The sequence below is a fragment of the Anopheles stephensi genome, chromosome 3 (assembly GCF_013141755.1).
Source record: "Anopheles stephensi strain Indian chromosome 3, UCI_ANSTEP_V1.0, whole genome shotgun sequence".
Lineage (NCBI taxonomy): Eukaryota > Metazoa > Arthropoda > Insecta > Diptera > Culicidae > Anopheles > Anopheles stephensi.
The window spans coordinates 84,924,720-84,949,017 of NC_050203.1; the positions used below are offsets into that span (position 1 = coordinate 84,924,720).

Here is a 24,298-nt window from a genome sequence, read left to right on the forward strand (position 1 = left end):
AGGTCAGTGTGCAAAATGCTTAATTAGTGGAGGAAAATGTACATCTTCCACTACAGTGGATGGACACTGCAACTTTGCCCATATCCACTAATAGTCGGTAATGAACCGAGGGTACCTCCCGTCCGATGGGACATGTCGCGTCCTGGGTCCTGTGCAGAGCTTGATAGAATTCGGCCCTTAGGACACGGGGGATTAGATTATGGTTAGGTGCAGTAGAAGCAGCTGCGGACAAGTTTTTGCAGAAACACCGGGTAAGGCAATGGTTTTATTTTTAATTAGGTGTCATGTTTTAATATTCATTAACACTTTTTTTCTTCGTGCCAACGTTTTTGGCGTGGCGTACCATACCGCGTGGACGCTATGATACCACATCGGTCGGGGGGGGGGGGGGGGGGGGGGAATCCGAGACCAGCACTAGGCGGGGAAGAGGATGCGAGGAAAACGCACAGCTGTCTCGAATGTGTGTGGTTTGGACTGTCTGGGACAAGCGTGATGGACCCCACGGCCGAATCACGCGACTCTAGCAGACACTAACGACCGTGTCATCTTCATTGTGCCAAAAAGGTGCAAAAAGATCTCTGTGCTCTGGTTAGATCCAGAGTGTGACTTCAATTATGTCACGATCAAGCAAGAACCTGTTGTATTAAAACTTTGATGGGTTTGTTTTTCTTTGAGTGACTTGAATCCTGCGTGTCCTAGTAAGACCGTAGTTAGAGTCACCTAAGCGGATCAATTCCAATGAGTTAACTCTAAATTGACTAATTCCATACATTCGATTAATTATTTGCCATTTGTTTTGAGCTGTTGCTCTTAGACTCACTGCTGAGAGAATGATTTATTTATACGAGAACGACGCGGGGCACTATTTATAATCCCGCGGTGTGTTCTACGGGCTGTATTTAGACGCTCTCACTCGTGCACCAACAACCAACAATCAGAAAGGTGTCGTGTGGCTTTCGGGCAGGAGCAAGTGGTTGGTGCTATTCTTAAGGGCCCAAAATAATACTTCACTCCTTCTAGCCTAAAATTATACCAAGGACGAGTGTAAATGAGTGATGCATAAAAGGCTTTCGCCCCGTAGAACGTTATGCTGTTGATGATAATTTCGAATTGTTGTGATGTCCGAAAGCGCAAACAGTCACTGCTTGCAAATGATAGCTGTGTCTGGTGTGCGATCGATTGTTTGGAAAACCTTGTTCCGGATTTACCACACCATCCATCTGTCCCGTTGCATCAACTCTTCCCGTCAGCCAGATCCTTCTCACCATGCCCTCACATTCTTCAACATGACAGCAACCTGCTGCTGCTGCTGTACGGAAAACTGCATGCAATTGCAACTGCAGCTATAAATAACCGACGAAAAACAAAACGTGTGACGAGGGTCATCATTCACAGACTGACCCTTTAACTTGTCTCGCTTGTCTCGGTGGTTTGCCGAGATTTGCCGCCTTCATCACACATCCGCTGGTCCACTGAGCGGCTGCTGCGACGTTTTAATCTGCGGTGGCGCCTTCTTTGCTCGTGCGCTTACCTACCACCCACCGAACAATCGCCATCGCCGTAGCCACAAAGAAAGGTACAACAGCAAACAAACATTTCATCGCTCACAAAATGAGTAGCGAGGCGCGCGAAGAATTTAAACCGAATAATTATCCCCTGCTGTGATGAGCCGCGGCCGCGTGTTCGAGGGACGGTGGGGCAGCAAGAAAGGGCAATTTTACGTCGCTAACCAAATTCGCGAGACGACGGGAGTGGGTGGTGGGTGGACTTTTCGGTCCTTTGCTCTAGGAAAGAGATCATACAACCGGTGTAAACAAAAACCCATCACACTTGCGCTCTCTCTCTCTCAGAGTGAAGACGACCTTCGAAGGAAAGATCGATTGATAAGTTTGTGGAATGAGTGGGACAAATTAAACAACCAAGTGTGACAGATGTTCAGAGGAATCGTGGCTTAAAGTTAACTACAAGTAAATATTTCCATCAACAGTTGGGTCACTCTAGTCTTCCGTCTTCCGCCAATTTCTTTTTACAGTGCGTAACATAAGTTTAGTATCGATCAAAACGGAACTTATTTCAGAAAAACATAAAATTTGTATTTTTATAACTGCGCATCTATGCAGAAATTTTAGAATTAAATCCTCATACAAATGAGTAATATAATGAGACAAAAAATAAACCAAACTTGATTAAAGTAAAACTAATTATATTTAAGATCGTTTCAATAAAATAAAATAAAAGAATAGTATTAAAACATAGTTAAAAACTATGTGGGGTGGTCCGGTGGCCGAGGCGACAGCGGCGCCGGTCTTCACACGGCAGGGCCGGGGTTCAAATCCCTTCCAGACCGCTTCCCCATACGTAAGGCTGACTACTTTACTACGGGTAAAACTAAGTCACAGAAAGCCAGAAACGGCAGGCCGAGACCTCTCGAGGTTGTAGTGCCAAGGAAGAAGAAGAAGTTAAAAAAACAAATACAGTTGAGCATACAATTGGGTGACGTACTAAGGGTTACACTACAAGCTTGATAAATTGTTGAAATTTTGACATTACAACAAAGTCAGAATAGTCAGGACCAATTCGTAGGTTGCAAAAAAAATGTTAGCAATGTGTAAAAGCTACATTGTTTTCATTGTTTGCGTTTCTGCTCAATCTGTTCAAAAATATATGTTTGCATTCTCAAGTAATAATAAAACAGATTTATCCTATAATTATGTTACGCACTGTATACCGGCTCTCTGACCACCAATCGTTACAATTCTGTATGAAATCTTAAAAAGCAACCGTTCGTGTTTAATATCGATCCCGCATCTGCTCTAATCACAAAACTAGAACCGTGACCTTTAAAATGCACAACCGGAGCAACCGTATTCTCCCTTCTTGTTTACTCTGCCACGGCGCAGGCAAACCAATCGCCGTAGATAGCTTTGGCCCGCGATGAACGCGATGATGGGGCCCCTATGGATGGGGAGGAAGGGTAGGTTCGTATGATAAACAAACGCCGTCGTATGCTGCCGTGGTTTTGCGGTTTTCAGTTGCACGTGACTCTAGGTACGTCGTTGGTGGTGGTGGTGGAGGTAGGTGCATTGTACGCATTTTTTACACACACGAAGGTTGCAGCAAAACGAACCTAGCAGTAGCAACGTTGGATTGTGTTTCTCGCCACGTAGTAGAAACGGAACTGGACGGAGCGCCATCCTCCACCTGTCGTCGTGTGTCTTGGATAGTATCATTCTCATGTTACCCATCGTCTGACCTGTGGCACATTCCTTCATCTCTGCACCTTGCAGTGCAGGCGTACAGCAGCAATACAGAACACCACTGGTAGACATAGAAAAAGTCAACGAAAACCGAAAAAAATGACTTGGTTCCGGTGATCCTCGTGACGCGGGGACACAGACCCGATAAGCGGTGGCGCCAACGTCGCTTAATTAAACACAAGGTTTAGAGCGCGGTGTACAATCGAGAGCACGTTTGGCAGGGGTTGGGAGGAGGGCGCAACGCTAACAGCAACGGACGGGAAATAAATGCTTTGACGCAGTAAACCACCATTACCAACAAGTGTTTGATGCCGACCGTTTTGCACCAAGTCACCCACCTTCACAACCCCATGTAATCCCTTCGCACAGCAACTACGAAAAAAAGAGTAATGCTAGACCAGACTAGAACAAGCACTCTGCGCAGCACCGTCTGAAGGTTCGCGCGTGAGGGTGTGAGTGTGTGTGTGTGTGTGCGGAAAAGGGGCGGTATTTGTGCGTTCTGTCTGTGTGTATTGTTTGATAGCACAGTTGGCTCCAACCGAGATGCGTCATTCGGATCGAGTTCAATTAACTGCGCACCAGCTGCGCGAGATACACCAATTTACAGGGTTTTACAGATTGTTTTTCACAGTCCGGGATTTCGGTGTAATTTTTTTTTAAATCTGACTCCAACAAATATTTTCTTTCGCGATATTTTTCGAATGGATATAAACATTTGCGAATTGAACTGAGTAGACATACAATTTTGAACTAATTTGGTCGGTTGGAATAAATGTGTAAATTGATTGTTTTGGGTTTGTGCGGAAATTGAGAAATGATAATGTAAACTGACAGTGATTTTTAATGTCGAACCCAAAGTCAATATAAAATACACTTTGAAGTTTTTAGTATAAAATGAAAGATTACTATGGGAATGTTTTTCTAGCTAGTTAAAAACGGGAGCGGAACGGTGGCCGAGGTGATAGCCGAGCAGATCTTCAACGATTCATTCAAATTTACATTCGCATTATAATCTTTTCAAAAATACTGTAATACTGCTCATTATTGAGAAATAAAAATTATAAATTAATTAATATCCAAATAAAATAATGTCCCTGAATCTTGCAGGAGCAAGAAAAACTGTAATACTTTGTTCAATAAGCTTACACTACCGCAATCTTCATCTCAATTGAAAAACCCTGCAAAAAGTCGGCTCGTTGTTAGAGAAGATGCGACCACACAACGGGTTGCGTTTCTTATCATAATTTATAGTAACAGTGCGCCGCCATACATCTTGACAGCAGGGATCTAAACCATTTATTTGATGCATTAGGCAAGAGAAAATTTTGCCAATTTTAGCATTCTTTTCAATAATTTCCGATTATTTGACAGCGGCGGCTCAATGCGCTTTGACGCGTGCTCTCTGAGGAGACGCGCGAAAAGGTAAATAAATTCGTTTGAACGTAGAATGATTGATGTGTGTGCTTGTTGCTGCTGGTGGGTGGATGAATGGCAATGATAAACAGACGGAAAGAAAGAATAACATTGCTTTGCCATTTTCTTCTTTAATGAGTCAAGGCATTTTCCGTCAAGGATGTGTGTATCGTACCCATGGGTGATGGCCATCACTGCAAACTAACGACATTTGGTGGTTTGTTTATTGATTGTTGTACTTGTTTATGACAGGTACATCGGACACAATGGCCCCGTTGTTTGCCTACATTGTACCGATATTTCACATCGCGGTCCCGCAAATGTTAATTACAGGCAAATTTTGCTCGATTGCTCTAGAGACCTTGATTTCTTTTTTAGTAAACACTTAACAAACCTCTAAACAAAGTTTGACTTTAACTCACTCTTTCTAGAGACTCGTCTAGCTCAGCCAACAAATCACGGCCACTTGAGAGAGGGAGAACGCTCAGCACGTTACTACTCCGCTCCTATTCCGCGGATCGATTCCGTCTGATGTATGGCTGCGGTTGGGTTCGTTAGACACCAATTATTTAATCACAGATTCAAAAGCAAACATAGCAAAACGAGTTAAATGGTGAGACCAACGTGTCGGTTGAGTGGAAGTAACACTCTGGTGGGGGGAGTGGGGGCTCAATATTTTACATCTTCTGCAAGCCTATTGATGTAACCCTGTCAGCACCCGGCCGCCATGTGCCTTAAATGGCGCCAAGTGAGTTCTAATTTACGCGATTACACAATATGGCGCGACGTATTGCTATCGATTTCCTTTTTTTATAAGATTGTTTTTTTCGGCACCATTCTTATCCAACTTCTAGGAACTATGAATAAATGATTCATGTATGGAACGATTTTCGCAACAAATTGAAGCGTGCGATCCACACACGCGGAAGAAAAGAGTTTAATCACCCATTAGCATAACCTATGGGCGAGATTGATAAGGATTTCGTGGCAATCAAAACCACAATAATGATAAGATTCGCACTGCGGGTAAAAAGAATTCACCAAGTTGTGAAATGTTGAAATGAAGCTGCACTATTTGAAACTTTTTTTTCAAAATATTTGCAAATTATTTATCATCAAGTTATATCTCAACACGTGCATTTATTGAAAATAAAATTTAAAAATAAAACGTTAAAAAAGGATTCATCCAAATGGAATGTTGTAATAAACATGCAAAAAATTTGCTGCCCAAGGTCGTTGCAGCCATTATTCAAAAAGGTCGCTGCTTTAGCGATAAACTTAATGGCCAAAAAGCATTTTTTGATTACACACTTTTCGGTGGGGACGAGTTAAAAAGCAATTAATTCTAATTGACTGGTCTCATTAAAATGAACCGACACTCTGGTGAGTAGCATGTGTGTGTGTGTGTGTGTGTCTTGGTTGTGAAATTGGCTCATAGCTCAACTTTGCGTCTAAAGATTTCGTTACCACAGAACACAAATCTAGCGAAAGGCTCTAGCCGAAACTGTGAGGTCACCAGCATCGTTTCAAAAGGTTCATTTGTTCGTTGCCCTGATTGTGCAACAATCGGTTCAAATTGAAGTTTAAACAAACGTTATGGTGCCGTGCGAAGCCGGGTATCCGAGGGTTCTGAAGTCACACTTTCCCTCACCAACTTTCTTGAGCGAAGAGTAAAGAAGACAGGAAAGAGGAGCTGACCGATCTTGGAGCCGAATGTCTAGCCTAGCGAAGATGATGAGAGACGGTTATTTGAATTTAGGCCAACAACTAATCAGGACTGCTCCTTTGCCGGTACAGTCAGCCAAACATCAATTACACATACACACACAGGCGGCCAGCCAGTGCGACATTCGGACATCATTACACCATCCGAGTGAAACACACTCTACGGTAGCGTCAACTACGCGCGACATCAATCATTGGCGCCGCAAAAACCATTCTTTCCTCCAAGTCTCTGGGCGACATCATGCACCCGGGACGCACCGCTTCCAATGGTTAGGTAGTGTGGTGTGTCTAATGTCCCGTGAATGGGAAGATTCATGCGCGAGAGATAATAAGCCGTGAAGCCGTTTTTATTTTATTTGTTTTGCTGTGTGCTTACAATGATTTTTGCACGCGGTTTTATCTCGCTATACATTCAGAAGCTCCATTGTTCTAAAGAGAGCATTTTTTTTAAATTTTTGTAAAGACTACTAAAGTATATATAAGTAGAATAGTAAATATGATAAGACAATAACACGAATTCATGTCATCAAATCAATGAAAAAATACTTAATATAAACAACATTTTGTAAAAAAAACAAGAGATAAGAAATGAGATAAGAATAGAAAATGAGAAAATAAAACCCAAATCACATCTATCTATCTGAGTGCATAAGATGAGTGACAATCACACCCAAGCAGACGTCCACAGCGGTCCTCCTTCCCGGGGTGTGTCCACAACTCAGCAGCAACTGCGCTACTGCGTAGTATCTCTCCGAAGAGTATAACGAGCAGTCTAATATCTGACGTCTTCTCGTACATTTAGGTGGTTTTGCCAACTCTACCACCACCGTCTCTCTGCTCTCCACAACGCCACACACTATCTATTGTTATCCTATTGTGCTGTCGCGATTTATTTCACTTTACATAAACCGTTATGAGTGCAAAGAACGCCCTTCAACAAAGGTAAGATACGGTTGGGGACAACAACAAACATATATATAACGCCCCACACCCACCGTCTGAGACCGGTCCCTCTCGGCTCACTCAGAGGAGAAGTTTGGAAGTCGCGAGCTCAGCCAGTCACAGTCTCAGACCTATAACTTCTCGGTCACAGTTTTATTTGGACGGATTTGCTTCCTTGACAAGAGCAACGCCGCTGCTCAAGTGACGGGTCAAGGTTTGCAATGTTTTGCGCGTAGAAGAAACAACTAGCGGACCACCGCGGCTACCACCACCAAAAAAACAGGTTGTACTTGAAAATGTTGCTTTTAAGAAGGAATGTTTGTTTGAAGCGGGGTGTCGATTGCTACGCCATACAGTCCGTTTGAAGTTTGACGAATGTATGTGAGCGTCGTGCCCAAGCGCGTATTATTGTTGTGGGTGGATGGATTAGATGAAAGCTCAGATGAAATAGACTAATTACTGACACACTTCAATCGATCAGCTTTAGCACAAATTTTCACGCCATTTTTGTTTTTGTTTGCCCTATTATCAGGTGCCCTTATCGCAAGGCTGTACACGGTTGTATCTCTTTGTCTCGGGAAAGGTTTTGTTTTGCTCTCGTCCACCAGACAGGCAGCTCCAGTGTCTCATTCAATGTCCGCCGTAGGAAAGCCCGCTTATCAACCGTGTAGTATAAACACAACGGGTTGTTGTGCAACATGTTTTTACTACAAAATACATCGTAGCGTAGCGTGGATGGATCTGACAGCTTATTCGCATACTATCACGTTCGCGCATCAGCCACGCGAAACGTAAACAAACGCAACGTGCGCGTCTCGCTTCGCTCTTTGCGGTCAGTGGGTCCCCGATTTTCGTACTTAACACTGCATAAATTGCGTAGAGTTTGTGGCGGGCTTAGCGATAATAATAATTAATAAACTGGAAGAAATAAGTTCCACCATTTTTTTACATAATTTTTTCCACAGTTTGGACTCTGCTATATACCGAAAAACAAAACAACAAAGCTCTTTTTTACAGCTATGACCAACGAATTCCAAACAAGCAATCCATTTGGAATAACCAGCTGCAGGTCCGAAGCTAGCAAAAAAATCTTGTTTTAGTTTTGATTTCCTATATTCTAATGTTTTTGGATTGAAGTCAACAGTTCTTGTGCCACAAGCTACAAATCTGGCCTGCTACTAATCAAATTTTTGGTTGTTATATTTTACAAAAGCCAATTCAAAGTTCAATTTAATTTAAGCTCAAACAATCTTCTTCATCTGAATTTTTTTTTTGTGGTCATATTTAAACCTCATTTACGATTAACTTCCTATTTAAAAAAAAGCCCCTATCTTGCTATGCTTTGCAGGCACGTCCTGTGGTTAAACAACCAAAGAAATATGAGGAAGTCTCAAGCAACTGCTGGATAGAGAAAACTGAATGCAAGAAAGCCGATGCTTCACTTCCACATTGCGACAATCCGCAATTCGATGTCACGGCAACCTTATACGGATGTTGTATTGTGAGGGACAATTGGTTTATTGCGGTTGGCGTCGGCTACAATGTTGCGCGGTGGAATATTTGCATAAACGCAGCGAAGGGATAACAACGCGGACGAGTGCGTTTGCGGTGGTATTGAGTTGCAAAATCACATCGTACCGACCCCGGATCATAGTTGAAGCCACCAAATGATTTGTTGACGCAGAAGCACAGCAAATAGTAAAATTAGTGATGAGAAAAGAGAGACTGACTGACTGGCTGACTGACTGAAATGTGTTCGGCTGAGACGTGCCTGACGATGCATCAACAAACTTTATCGCTTCTATAACTCTAATACTAGGCAAAAATTCAAAACGATCGTTTTCTGTCATTAACGATCGAACCATGTGCCGATTCTAATCGTGTTTGTTGTAAGAAAATACACCCAAAGCCTGCCAAAACCGATGTGAACCGATCAACACACTACTTTTTTTTTTGGTTGGTTTTGTTCCACATCAACAGACACATGCCCAACATAGCAGAAGCAGTTCTCTCGCAGGGTAAGAATCGCATAAAATATTTTGCAAATATAAATAAATCTTTCCCGTTTAATGACGCATGAGTTCGGCTGGTGGTTGCCACTGCTGTTGCCGATGCTTTGCAGTTCTTTCTTGCCCATGTTTCGCGCTTCAGTGCCGCTGCTGCTGGTGGTAGTAGTAGTATCCGACGGCAAGCGGATCTCTTGTACGCGCGATCAAATGTACACGACGAAGCGCAATGAAGTTTACCAACAAAAAAAAAACTCTTCATTTGGTTCCGTTCTTGTCCCCCAGCACCACAGCCCTTACCTACTCTAATCGGGGTAATTTTATAACTTCGCCCGCCCGCTATCGGGTTCTCTGCTCGGACTACAGCATGAGGAGGAGCACTTGTGATGTGCACGCGCTGTTAGGGGTTTTATGTTTTTGGAGTTTTATGGAGTTGTTCTTACAGCGGTCCCACAAGCTTCCATTCGCCTCTTTCGCTCCACAACAAGTCATTGGGAATGGTTGGCGCGATTTATTTGGGAATAATTTATAGCTACCAAATTGATCGGCGAGTTGGATTTTTTGCTTTCTACTCCTTCGAGATTATAATAACACCGTTTCCTCCACAGAATATTGCTTACCTGTAAATAGAGAGTAGTGTGCATTAGATAAACAAATTAAAACAAAAACAACTAGAGGTGCGAATCAATAGCGAGCGAGCGAGCACACCAGCTTACAATAAATGCATAATTATTCCATCAATCATAGTGATGGCAGATTGAAAAGATTTATCAGCATTCAACAGCACCCGTTGCATATAAATTTGAGCCCCATTAATAAATCAAGCTTTCAACAAACCATTTGCTAATTTTACGCCCTCTCCACAACCGCACACTCTCGTCTGTTGTGACCTTAAGCGGCACAAACACTTTTAAATTTCCATCAACGGTCTTGTTGACGGAGTTTGCCCAATCTGTGTGCCTGACCTGTGACCTGCACTTGGATGCGATAAAAAAAACCCCACAAACAAGAATGCTCTTGAAATATTCCCCCAAAACAACCGGCAAGTTGTTTGAATAAAAAAAGATACCCTGCTCTTGAAATAATGCTCACAGATTTAAAGCAACGAAAAAGGCCATCCTAATACCATAATCATTGTTGTTGTTATACGTTTTGCTTATTTTAGCCAACGACGCGTGTGTGTTGTTTTATATCTTATCCGTACCGAAAAAAAGCATGACGTTGCTCTTCTTGAATTTATGGCACATTCTTTGTACTGCTTTGTTTCGCAGCCTCTCGAGTGGACTAATCTGCTGCAATGCACCGCCTTCTCCGTGTGGTCATGTTTTATGCAGCTGTCGTCAGATGTCTTCATCAATCTGATGTGCGCCAGCCGCCCACTGCCACCAGCGGAACGTGCCATCCTCCTCGGTGACGTGAAATTATAACAGTTAGTGAACGGACACAGGCGCTGCTGCTGCTACTAACCGTGCAAATGAACATTGCGCCCACGAACGCTGTCCAAATCTGCTGCATTATCATTTTAAACGAATCGAATATAACGTCACATGACGTGCGGCGTTTCATCTTCAACTCATAATATCGTTTTATAGGGTAATGCGAAATTTTTATAGCAAAAACACTATTGACTAGCACTTTGCTATAAAGCTGTCCAAGTGTCAAAGCCACGGCACGGAAAGAGCACAAGAATTATGACACCGTAACTGCATCAAATGAGCGTAGCAACAAGCTGTAAAACGCATCACTTCCATTGGATTAACACCATTCGTGTCCTCCGCGTGTTGACGACAAAGATGATAATATGTGAGACGAGGATTTAAAGTTCTCTCGCCCCATATGCGTGTCGTTGTGCGAATAATGATAATTGGAGCACGCATCAGAACGACCCTTTGCGATATTCTCTAAGGCTCAGCTGTGTAGTTGGAGACAAATGATCATTATTTTAATTGCAAGGAATATGTGTCCACACTGTGGAAGAATTTATAGCATCTGATTTTCAGGTTTTCAGTCAGAAAGCAGTACACAACGGAAATATTACAGCTTTACGGATAATACTTCCTGTGAACAGTGAAGATTTCGACAGTTTATTACCATGTTGCGAAGAGATGTAGCACGTGGCGTTCTGTCATATTGCCATACGCAGTAAATTTGTGGCATTAATTTGTTGGCATAATTTTAGCTTTTCCCTGCAATCCCATAACTAAGGATGGGAATATGCTGCTTTATGAAGGGAGTCCCCGGTCAACGGCTGAATAATTCCACTTTATGGCCTGATGGCGTCATAACGTTGATCCTCTCGACTTGGATGATCGGAATGTTTCTTAATGCCTTCATATTTACTATATTTACCGTGAGAAGGCTAGACTGATTTTATAGCAAATAGCGTTTTTCATCCATAAAAATAGTTAAACTCCGATTTTTACGGCACTCTGACAGGAGAATAGGCACTGCTTGTCTAGATAACTGGACTGGGGTTATTTTAAGCTCCTCTAAACTATCTCACGCACGCTCATCTGTTAGAGGTCAATGACGGATTCGCTGATCCCTCCCCGGCAGAGGTTGGGGAAGTGGAACTCCCGAGGATCATGCAACAAAACCTCAGGGCTTCCAAGGAGTCTATTTCTGATGCGTGCAGAGACAACCTTTGCGCACACACGTAACCGGTAGTAGCGGTAATATCCAATCGAAACCAGTTTCTGACTAACGAACGCGAGGGTTGCGGCGCTGTGTTCACACAGTAACACAGGAATTCCATCACCAGTTGACCGTTGGTTGACGACCGACAGTCGTCGGGGGACTGGTTTGCGCGGCCGGCCAACCAATCGATCGGAACTTCAGACGCATCCAAATGCGGGGAGATACACGCCTCATGCTCACCTTGCCACCTACAGACGGAATGAGCGGGCCCGAGGCTGCAGCTTGGTTTGGTAGTGCGGAAGGATACACTACCGCTGGCCTTCCTGAAAGTTTACCGCCCTACCACGGATCAACCGATTGATCGAAACTGATTCAATCGTACCACCGTAAACGCGATCTGGTTGCTTCCAATTGTGGCAAACTGTCATTCCTTCCGGGAAGACGACTGAAAAGTGGTGAAAGGATCTCTTCCGTTTCAGAAAACGAATAAAGGTAATTTCTAGGAAAACAGCCAGCAGTCGACTTCCAGCACCGTATTTAAGCAAGCAAGAAGGCGAATGGGAAAATGGATGACGAAGAATCATGACTAACTAGTGAGCGGTGAGCCGCTCGTAATTATCGCTTCTCAAGAGTAGTACGAGATGGTAAACTGGGCTCATCTCATTACAAGATATGCTGTGGTATGCTGAAGAACAGGTTGCTTATTAACGACTCTCTTCTAGAAGGTGACTAACAGGCTCAGCATTGAGTGCAATTCTAGAACAAGCGTGTGTTAATGACCGTCTGCAACACACAGCTATTAAGGATTTGAGTGGCTGAGGAGGATGGGAAGTACATTTGCAATTCTACCAATAGACAGCTCTTCCGTCGAGTGCTGAAGACATAAAAACTATTTAAATTTTGAAAGCTGTTTTAAGCTAAGCTGCGATATTATCACCCTTTTTATAGCACAATCCTAGTTGGATAGTAAAGTATAATTTACAACTACACTATGATGGAGTATCTCCAATACTCCAACTCAACTATTTGTGCAGTTAAACTACTCCTCCATTGCTCTCTTCAACAGTTTGAATGATGCGAGAAGAATTTATCGTTTTATGTCTCGCAAGATGAGTTTATGAAAACGGAAAGTGTGGGCAAATCAATGTTTTATGAAGGAGCACACATAACCACACACTTTCGAGAAGTTTACGATAGCTGCAGTTTATCATCATCAATGCCAATGTGGTTCACGCTTTCCAATCGAACGTAGTAGCATTGTGTAGTGTTGCTAGACGTTTCAGTTATTGTACCCCGAATGGGATGGGGATTTTCCCTCGGCGGTGGTGAATGTGCCATAAAGCGAAGATAAGCAAATTAATCTCCCCCTAAAACAGTCAACTGGAAATGTGACGTACCAACAGCATGCGTAGGCTATTATCAGAGACACCACAAATGGGTGGATAGCGCGTGTGGGATTTTTGGATTTTTCAGTAGCAAGTCACCATAATCTATAAATATTGTTGGTAACCTCCACAAAACCAGCATAGGCGCTGTGTGTTAGCTTTATTAGCAATATTTTTTGGCAATCAAGGGTTTGCATTTCCACGTAGGCTCTCTTGATGCAAGATTAACACCTTATCAGAGTGTTCCTGAGCTGCGAACAAATATGCTAAACTGCAGAAAGGAAAACACCTGCAAGGGATCAGAGGACGTAACATTGTAGTGCTTTTAGTCACCATGCACCACTGGTGCCACCCCATCTGCGAGGTTAAATCAATAGAACAAATCCATGACACACACACAGAGACAGAGCGAGTAAGCCACCGGTGATAATTATCTGTACGGCTCTCTCCCGGGGCCTGGATTGTCTGGCCGTGGGCGACTTGTGTGCAGCAGCGCCTATCGATTCGATGTCTACTGCATTGTACCGTACATTCCGTACATTGTCGTTACCATCCGGCCGATATGACTATTTATATAACAGACATAAATGCTAATAAGCTGTTTTTATTGCGAACATTTTGTTTTTCCTTCCCACTGACTACAGTAGGTGCTGGAAATGAGTTCGAGGTCACACGAGTATGCACCAACTATCCGCAAGATGTCACGTAGGAGTGCGAATCATGCAGGAGAGCCGCAAATGCAAGTAGTTAGCACCAGTTTAGAACTCACATAGTACAGTGCTTTTTAGCAATGCTTCAGAGTTAGTCGTTAATATCCACACAGAGAAGGAAAAAAACGATTGCGACAGAAGGAATTAGCAGTACACAGCACTACCCGTAGGACATCTTAGGTGCGTCTTTTGCACTCTTTACGACCTTTGAGCTCATTAGAGCCTAGGCATTGTGGAGGAAGAAAAGGAGTAGCATCACATAAAAATGCTACCAAATTTGTCGCCACTCTCTCCCTTGTGTGCCCTTTTATATCGCAACGTCGTCCCCCCTCCAGTTCTGCATCATTGCACACCAGACACATTAAAGGACATTTCTTGCTGGTCTCGTTTTCGTCTTTCGTCCCTCGATATCTCCACACGGAGACGGGGGTTTTTATTAGCGTTGATAGGTTGCCATTGTTGGTTCTTGTCCAATAGATTACGTTCTGTCCGTGAGTTTTTCTTTTCGTTTTTCGCAGTAAAGACTGTTTACAGTAGCGCTTGATAGTTCACGCTAGCCGAACTCCAAGTCCAAGGGATCCTAAATTGCCTATGGGTCGGTCGAGAGGGTTTGTGCCAACAAAAGGGCTCCCCCGCCCTTTACCCCACACACACACACCGCAACATCACCACTCTTATTACACCCGATTCTTCCGGTTTGGATCAACGCTACACATTTAAGGCGCACGAGAAGCTGGGGTGTGTATAGTTTTGCACTATTTGGCCGTCGTCCAAATTGTAACCGACGCCAAACCCGGTGTCGCGCGCGCGCCCTATTGCTTGGAAATTCTGCTGGTGTCCATCGTAAAACAACGAACGGCGGGGCGAAGCAAATCGGTCGGGGCCGAGATCGTTAGGAAATGTTATCGGAATGTTTACAATCATCAAATGCGCTTTGGAGACGAAGCAGTCGGACGTCAGGCGGCTCATACCCGGCTAAAAGCCAATCAAGCGTCACTTTTCGGGGTGATACTTCGGTAGGCTTCGGTAAGTCGGTAATTGGTGAGCAGTTGGCCGCGAATGCTGTTAAAATTTCGATTCGACAAAACACAAAAGTTTCCAAAGAAAAGGTCACAAGGGGAGCTTTTAAGTGGCCACAGACATGCTGGAGCCTCGATACGGAAAGAGATGAGAGAACCAGCATGAAAGCGCGCGATACAGATGGTGGTTTGTTTTTATATCGTGGTTTTATAATAAGAAGCAATGTTTAATCAGTTGAAAAGGCACGATGGAGGCAAGACTTTATTTCCAAGGCTCTAAAAATAAACTGCAAAAACTATTACTAAGCCCGATATTCAGCTTCTCAATGAAAAGTGACACTATTGTGAATGACTTTTGTATAACAAAAAAACTTCAAAGATGCTCGCACTTGTTTCTTGTGTGTAGGGGAAAAAAAGGTTCCTAAAATAGCCAAGGCAACAAAGGAAAGATAGAGATAATTCACCATGGAGAAAGTTGTGCTGTACACCAACCTGCCTGTCTTTGGCCCGTCCATCACGACCTTAATATGTGATCGTTTACTTTTTGCTGTTGCCTCATCACTTATTACACCTACCGACACCGATCGGCATCCCGATATTCCAGGGTGTGCAGGGTTGCCTCCTTCTGCCCTTAGTTGGGCCAGGCCGAGGCCGATCAAGGCGAATAGGAGAGGTTCATGAAAAGTCAGCGACCACCATTCGCCACCATCAAGTCATCGTGCGCTGTTCGCGCTACACATTTCTTCGCGCTGCTTCTGCTGTGGCGTGATGTCTGCACTTTCTTTGCATTGCATGTGTGTCTGCGTGTGCGTGTGTGTATTTGCTAAGCGTCCATGCGAACACTGTGCTTGTGTTTCGTCACAGGCGCGTGGTGGAGGAAGAAAAAAACGCACCACCAACAACAACAACAACAACAACACAACACAATAAATAGAAATAAATAGATCCACGTCGAACCTGTCGAAGCGGAAAGCAATTCCATGGCCTTGACTTGCCGAGCTCGCGCGCGCGAGAAACCGTTCACCGGTTTTGGGAGGTGGAAGGTTCGGTGGCCTGCGCCAAACGATGGGGATTCGCGGGGGGGGGGGGGGTGGGGAGGGAGGGTTGGGGAGAGGTTTTTGGTTATTTATAAAAAAAACCAGCGACAACCCCATCACACACACACACAACAGCGCCACCACCACGTGAACGGAAGGCAGTTTCCGTGCCCACCCGACGCGCGGTAGGTACCGAAGGCAGGATAGGCGGCCGTATGTAGCTAAACATGGTGTGTGTATGTGCACAGGATGTGTGCAACGAAATATCTTCCTCCCGAAGCACTTTGAACTTCCTTTCTGTCGTTCATCGGGAGTTTGGGACAGCTATCGGGCGAGACATTGTCCAAGTGGGGACAAGTAGAAGTCTTCTGACAGAAGTGTGACGTCGTGTGCGAACTAAACGTTACCGCTTCCCTCGTAACTGCTGCTGATGGATGAAAGCGATGCGTCGTACGTTAGAAACCATGTGGACTGACATTGGAAGGCTCATCAAAAAGTCATGCTGTCTTCAATTTCAAGATGAGTGAAAGAACTAAAAAAAAGTTACTTGGAAGAAATCGTGATTCAGTTACAAATAAAACCAAGCACTAGTGTTCCATGTGAGTCGGTTGGGGCAGGGCGAATGTTTTGACAATTCGTCCAGTCTGAGTTCTAATCTTGACTGGACCTTGGAGATGACCCCAACCTCTAGTTAAAGGAAGGACTAGACTATTTAATAAGACGACCAATAAATAAGCGCTTGAAGAACCAAAAAAAGAAGAAATTTCATGTCACTCCAACTCCAACAGGGGTATACTTGATGACTCATGATCTCCAACCATCTTTCGCTTTCTCATGCGTATTTCCCATTAATGCCGTAAATGCATCCGAAGGCGGCGATAGGATTTGCCGCCTTTTTGCATATGGTTACCATAAAATGTAATGAATGAACACAAGCAAAAACTAATTTGTGCGAAAGTCAGTGTGTGTGTGTGTGGAGCAGGAGTAAGCCGACGACTAACGAGGTTCAGTTCCGCAAACACACACTGCATAACTTTTTTTTTTTTTTGCCTTCCCAAGACACATTCTCATGCTTGCGCGTTCGGTTTGTCATCTCTTCGTCTTGCGGTAGCTACGCTGTTCGTATTCACCGCTGCAGGCTAAGGACTGTCCCGGTACCGAGGAGCAGTAGGGAAGACACCGGCAGGGACACATGAGTTAGGGCTTCGAAGGAATAGCTGTGAGGTGATACGGTGATACACTCACCACGCACATGCCAGACGACGCATAGCGGGAGAGAAGATTTAGGCGTCTTTGCCGACGACACACCACCATAACCGGCCGACTGTTGGGGGAGAGAAAGGGAGTTAGCAGCCCTACCAGCGTCCCTCCCCGGCAGCCTCCCCACGAACCCCTCTCGGATGGGACTAAATGCTGATTTTGTGACTATTTTTAGAAAGGTCTACACCCATGGTGACTGCTGCTGCGAAACTGCAGCATATATACGCACGTCGCCGATTTTCGCCACCGCACGATTATTGCTGCGGACGGAACGTTGACGTTTGGATCCTCTTCTTCGGCTTAAACGATGGTGTAGCACGGGGGATGTGTACCTCGACGACTTCATGCAAAATTAACGCTCTCCCCAAAAGCATAGAAAAAGAATCGGCCGGTGGTGTTGGTGTGAAGGTGTCTCTACCGCACACGCCATCATTCGCACCTTTCGGGAAGCCTTTCGGGACCCAGTTGGTTGGAGGTGGCGCGGTGGTCCATAGAGAAATCACCATTTGTTTGTTTGAAATTTTACAGCTACCATTATTGGTCTATTAAGCGAGGTCCCGAGAAAATGTTGACGGGCACCATACGGACGAGAGTCAGATATTTATAGGGGTTGCATCTATTAGCGATGGTCATCCCCAATTAACATAGGGAAGACTTGGACCATTCTTCTTCCTACTGCTGTTGGCTCACGAAACTCTCACGAAGCAACAATGTTAGGTCCAAAAGCAGTGACATCTCCTGTCACTGTCTGTTCTGTTCCACTTAACTCTCAGAACGACTCTTGCATAGTGAAATTAAGCATCGTCCCAAGGGTGCATTGCACTCCTACTTCTTCACAGTAGCCCAGTGTATCTACGCTGACAGCATTCCTAGACACCTTCATCTCACTCTTCAAATGCCATTTATGCATACAAATTCAATCACCTCGCGCGATTCAATGGTACCCAGCAAGTTCTATGGTTCTCTCTCTCTGCTCTCTCCCTTTATGCATTTGCTGCATTGTCACCAGATGCAGTCGGAACCCCTTTGGAGTGTTAACTTGCCCACGGGTGCAAAACAAGACTTTGGGAATAATTTATCACAACGCGAAAGAAAAACGCGAAGGAGGATGGTGGATGTTTATAAATCACTCATTGGAGTGCATTTTTAACGCCTACGAAATACGGAGGAGTTTTAATGTAAAAGTGGGGCTCGACAACGACCACGATTCCTATTGCCGCGTAAGATCTACATAGCAAAGGGAGGGATTTACGAGACAGAAACAGGAAAAACCAGACCAACCGTAATGTCCAACAATTTCTTTCCGCGTGGACAGGGTGCGGATAATCTGGTGCATGGGAGATGTTTTTTTTCCCTTGGTGATACTTGCCCACCACCGGGTAAGATTCCTCGGGGAGCATCAACCAAACAAGCGATATCTGGCGTTGGACTGCAATAAACTTATTATATACGACCATCCTTTTATGATCGGCTGCTTGCTGGGCAGCTTGAAGTTGGTTGGGATGACTTAGACCATTATGACCAAGAAGTTCGTTGTCTTGGGATAGGGATAAGGAGAATTATCTCTTTTTCTTGCAGATGTCTTTAAGGTTATGAGATGGTCTACAAAATCATCCTGTCTCGAGAATAGTTTCCAGGCTGCAAAATATATTGACACAATTCTCTCAACCTTCTTCTTCAAGAGATTTAATTCCAATATCTCGAGGCATCAAGCGAAACTGCAAATAGAAATCGCAAGAAAACCAATGCAGTATTTACGTGACTTCTAGTCAAAGAAGCGGAGAAACATCGATAAACTGCAGTCATCGGTTGAAATCGATTGCGCTACACAAAGTGGCAGTTGACACAGATGTGAAATCGGTTCAGATTACACTGCCATCAAGAAAATCAAGAGAGCCGTGGATTACGATTTGCAAACATCTACACAGTGTTGCAGCAGCGATCGTCTGTTCGAAGAACTGCAAACGCAATCGCGAATGCTATTTCCATTGAGCCATCAAGAGGAGTATGAATGTTAACTGCACTCCACAGTCCAAAAATGGACACAAGCTCTTATAAGGGAGTTAGCACCGACCAACGCAACCGGAAATAGGTCTCACATGTTGTCTACTCCGCTGGTCTCCGGAAATTTTCACCATATTCGTTCGTTGGTTCGTGTTCATCCAGTTTCATCGTCGTCCGGAAGAAGAAGCTGCATGCATCTGTATGCTGTGCTGAGTCACGAGGCACCCTCGCGCAAAAGGATGTGACAATTAAATGCTTTAATTTATGAGCTAATTGGAATGTGCTTTCATTAGACGAACCGAGTGGCAGCTTTACACGTTGCGTTGCGTTTTTCGCACACCGAAAAGCCAAAGCGGGGAAAACAGTTTCATTCTGTCGGCGGAAACTCTGCGCAATGAATCACTGCACAAAATGGGATTCATCGGCGGAACTGGCAGCGATGACTAAAGACATGTGTTACTGTTGTTGGTGCCTGGCACCTGTACCTGGTAGATGGGTTCACTCCAAATAAAACCCTATGATGCATAACAACACCGAATAGAAACCAACCAAAAACCACGGTTGCACGAGACACACAACACACAAACTCTATTAGCTGCTGAATGTTGCCTTTCGCGGAACAGGGTGGATGTTGAACAGCGGAAATATTCCGAATAGTTCGAGTTTATAAATCACCTCTCTTTTTACAGAGTTGTGCGCTTGGCACATGATGGTTAGCACAAAGTGAATAAATAGAATGATTGTTCACGAGCAACAAACGACCGTCGGTTGATCGAAACGGACTGCGGTCGACTCATCGCGTTGTTCCAGGCATTCCATCTCACCGGGGGTATGGATGTTAACGATTCCCAAAATAAAACTGCTTAAATTTCCTGATTGTATGTGAACTTCAATAGGGGGTTATAGGAGGTCCGCTTCGGCAAGAATGAATATTTGATTTTTTGTTTGTCTTCTTGCTGAGACGAAACACCCCTAAGCGCTGCCGTATACTTATCAAACAGGGAACGAGCACGATAGCGCGGTGGTTGTTATCAATAGAGTGTCATGTGCCCTATCGTCGCAATTGATGCTGACGACAAAAAGGTCAAATTAATTTTGCAAAAATTGTGCACACTCATACAGGGTTAGATGAGAAGAAGACGAACGTCCAAGCAAACGACGATGACGATGATGATCGTTAGCATGTCGATCAGCTGGACTTGCTGCTCCACTACAAGTACTACAATTAATCACTATTCATTCGTTCATTCGCAAAGTTCATCTGCTCGTTTAAGCTATCAACTCCAATTCTCCAACGGCTGGATAAAGCTTACGTACCTCTTCTTTTCGTTTCAGCCATCTTCCGCAGGGACTTTCCTCTAGAATTTCACTTTCATCCTCCGAATCCTCGCCGCTCTCTCTAGGGGACCTGTTGTGCTCGGTATCGTTGTTACTGGAACGACTACCCGGCATGGCAGAACAGAAGCGGCTTGGGGAAAAATATTCGGTCGACCTCCGGGTGTCGAGGATATTTTAATTAGTACCTGCAACGAAAGGGAAGCGAGAAGAGTGCGCGGACGCGCGCGCACACATCCAATTAGAACATATGCCAACTGTTTGATCGAAGATAGAAGTCTACAGAAGCACAGATGAGGATGACAGCTGCTGGTGCGATGTGGAGGACGATATACGGCGCGGCGAGACTCTTCGCTGCGGTAGACGGAAACCACAAACGACCATCGGGAAAATGGACAGAGCCGACTGGGAAGAAACAACTGGAAGCATGTGAACTTGACCTTTATAAACTTTAAATTTCCCAAACAGTCAGTGTGGTCGTGGGGTCTGCATTTACAGATACAAGCCAACCAACCAGTGATACGTCGTTGCCCGTTGTTGTTTCTGTTGCCAAGCTACACAATAATAGCTTATAATTGCATCGTCCGGATCCAAAGAACGTTTGGAACTGCTTTGCTTTCTAATGCTAGCTCTCCTCAAGAGCACAAAAGATTCTGACTTGTGCCACCACTAGGAACTGAATGCCTGTTCTGGTTTTCATGCCTGGGTCTCCTCAAATCTGAGAGCACAACATGCCATTTTCCACTTATAAATTTGTTTACTACAAAACAACAGGTACAATGGTATTGCTGGTAAGGAGTTGAAACAAAACTAACTTACCATGACCTTTTTCTTTGGCACGCGTCCAACGTACAATGTAAATAGAGCTAAGGCAGCAGCTACACCCCGGACGCCATATGTCAATGCGATCCACTTTTCGATGCACGAATTTACAGTTCGCGGCAAACTATTAGCTCGCGTGCCGCTCGGTCACAGCAGATTGCGATGACCCGCGATGTGCACAATTTATGGAAAATTAATTGCGGCACGATCGCACTTTAGATTCATTGATATAAAATTGCAACAGTAGTAGCTGTCAGCCTAAATCATTTCATTTCTTTGCCCTTTTTTCAGGTGTTAGAGGACCCTGTTCCGCCGTAGAAAAGCTCCACCTTGCTGAGTTGCAAGAAACCCCCACCCATCAGCTGGGTCATAAACATTGGAACGGACGTCTGGGTCTCCTGTGACCGAGAGCGTATCACTTTACAGTTCTGTAACATAAATTCTAACATCCCGAAACGCTATCAACGCCCTCTCAACCCTCTCAAACACACTTGCTCTCTGATGACACACGGGTTCACCACCCACACGTCTCAATGAATTGAGTTACACTCGGCTATCACAAGATACACATCGCCTCCGTCTACCGTGCCGGCAGCAGTTTGGCTTTAATCGTTCTACGATAAAAATAAAATATAAAAAACGAGCTATTCATGTACACCGGCGGTTTTACGTTTCAACACAAACAACACCAGCTCGGAACACCAAGTGGCGCGGACTCTTTCGGAAGCTTCTTCACGCTCGAGATAACTACACCGGTGGGGGCGGTTGGTAGCACGCTCGCCACACCCTAACAATCAACTCGTCCAGATGGGCGCCCCCAATAGATGGTCGACGGCGACCGGGTTCGGCGCGCGCTGGGCATGTGTACGCATTTAACGTGATTTATTAGAGGTCATCGAGGGTGGATATGAACAGGGAAGCGAGACGCGATCATCATTCGGTCAGACGGAAATACTTGACGTCGTCCTGACCCGGCGGACGGCCGGTATTGCTAAGTGTAGCAGACGAGAACTTGTCATTGTCTGTAGAAGGGTTAGACTCTGACGGAGATCATAATTAGACATCTGAAAACGATCAGCAACCAAAGCGGGGTATCACGCTGTTGGTCAGCTGTTTATACACACATCCATATTTACCACTAGTGAGCAATGTAGTACAATTAGTACATTGTAAACATGGCGAAAGGTACAATAAAACAGGTAAGCCACCCCTTTTTGCTCCACATCCGTGAGAATGTTCTTACTCAGGGAGTGGATGGAAATGAATCAGAGCTGGTGGAAGCTATTTTCCCCCAACGCAACAACAACAAGTGAACGATTTTTCCTTTGATTCAATGTGATTCATGCACATTTGGGATTGAGCTGTTTGTTTTATTTCGGTCAAAGCTAGAAGCAACATCAATCGAAATCGAATCGAATGACTAACTCTGCCTTTGCCTGCTCTGGTCGATACAGAGTTAGGAGAGGTTTAGTCGAACTGGAATGTGTCTAAGCTTTGTTGTGCCTTTAGCTCAGTTCTTGCAGTGTCACGCTCTCTTATGACTATCAAGGTCAGAATCCTCAAAAGAAGTCTTCAAGATTTTGAAGATGTGGCCTGGTAGTCTGAGGATCCATGGCATCGGTTGCCAACACGAAGGAACCAGTATCAAATCCTATCCAAACTAAAGAAAATCTCCAAAAAAAAAAACCTCACTCACACAAGAAACTCGTCAAAAAGACAACAAAGAGTTCAATCGTATGAGTTATTACCGAACGGTGTAATAAATTTCGAAAGTACTGCTCTCAATTTGCCGTTCCTGTTCGGAAATCGAAAGTCACCACCGAGGCACGGTGCTGCTGCAAGTTACGTTTGAACTGATTTGAAATGCATTTGAGAAAAGGAAAGGTACCAATCACGGGGAGAGCTCGGTGGGTCATCCTACTAATTCAGCCTCAGAAAAAAAGCAGCACGCAATACCCCCCGCCGGAGGGTAAGGCAAACTTTCCAAAGGGAAAGTGTCAAAGATAACTTTTGGCAATGGTTGCAGTTTCCAGACGCCTGCGGCAGAAAAAGGAAGAAAATCTACTCGAAAACCTAGCCTAGACACGCGAGATAAATCATGCAACGGATATGACGGAAAAGAGTGGAAAAATAAAAATACTATTCGAACGCTACCTTCTTCTGCCTTATGCACGCTCACTCTGCATTAGTTGGCGAAACGGATAGAAAAACGCCTAACTAACGAGCAAATGTCCCTGTCGAACGTGTCGGATGGAGTTTTAAATTACCAAGAAATTGTAACCAAAAAACAGATCGATATCATTTTACAAAACCCCATTATGTAATTAATGGTAACATTTTCTCTAAAAGTAATTGCATTAACATCAAACAATTCACGAGATGTGCTGTTGCTCGCGGCGCGTTTGTTGCATATAAATTTGAAACCCACCTCATTTATGCGATTCCACGAAACTTGACACATACTCGTAGTTTGCAAATAGCTCATCATTAGTTAATGGATATTTTTGGTTATTTCAGGTAGAGCCGCATCGGCGACCATTTTCATCCGAGCCCGCGTAAAAACCTCACACAAAGTCCTCTCATATTTCGCCGAAAACCCCTGACCAGCGACTACTACACCACACACAGCTCATGTATGGATGCATGTGGGGCGGTCGCAGTAGCGCTAGCTAATTGATAAAATATGACAGCTTAATTGTGTGATTAAGTAGCGTCCATTCGTACACCGTGCCCGTCCATCGTATTC

The 24,298-nt window shown here is 44.4% G+C and overlaps 1 protein-coding gene across 6 annotated transcripts in view; it reads right to left on the minus strand.

The window, feature by feature from the left end:
• LOC118513851 (nuclear receptor-binding protein) overlaps window positions 1-24,298 on the minus strand; it is a 52,105-nt gene that overhangs the window by 10,193 nt on the left and 17,614 nt on the right. For all 6 annotated transcript variants that reach the window (XM_036060141.1, XM_036060136.1, XM_036060139.1 and 3 more), the window contains exon 3: window positions 20,713-20,918. In XM_036060141.1, the coding sequence (XP_035916034.1) occupies window positions 20,713-20,847 (135 nt within the window). In that variant the 5' untranslated portion in view covers window positions 20,848-20,918. The remainder of the gene's footprint in view (window positions 1-20,712; window positions 20,919-24,298) is intronic.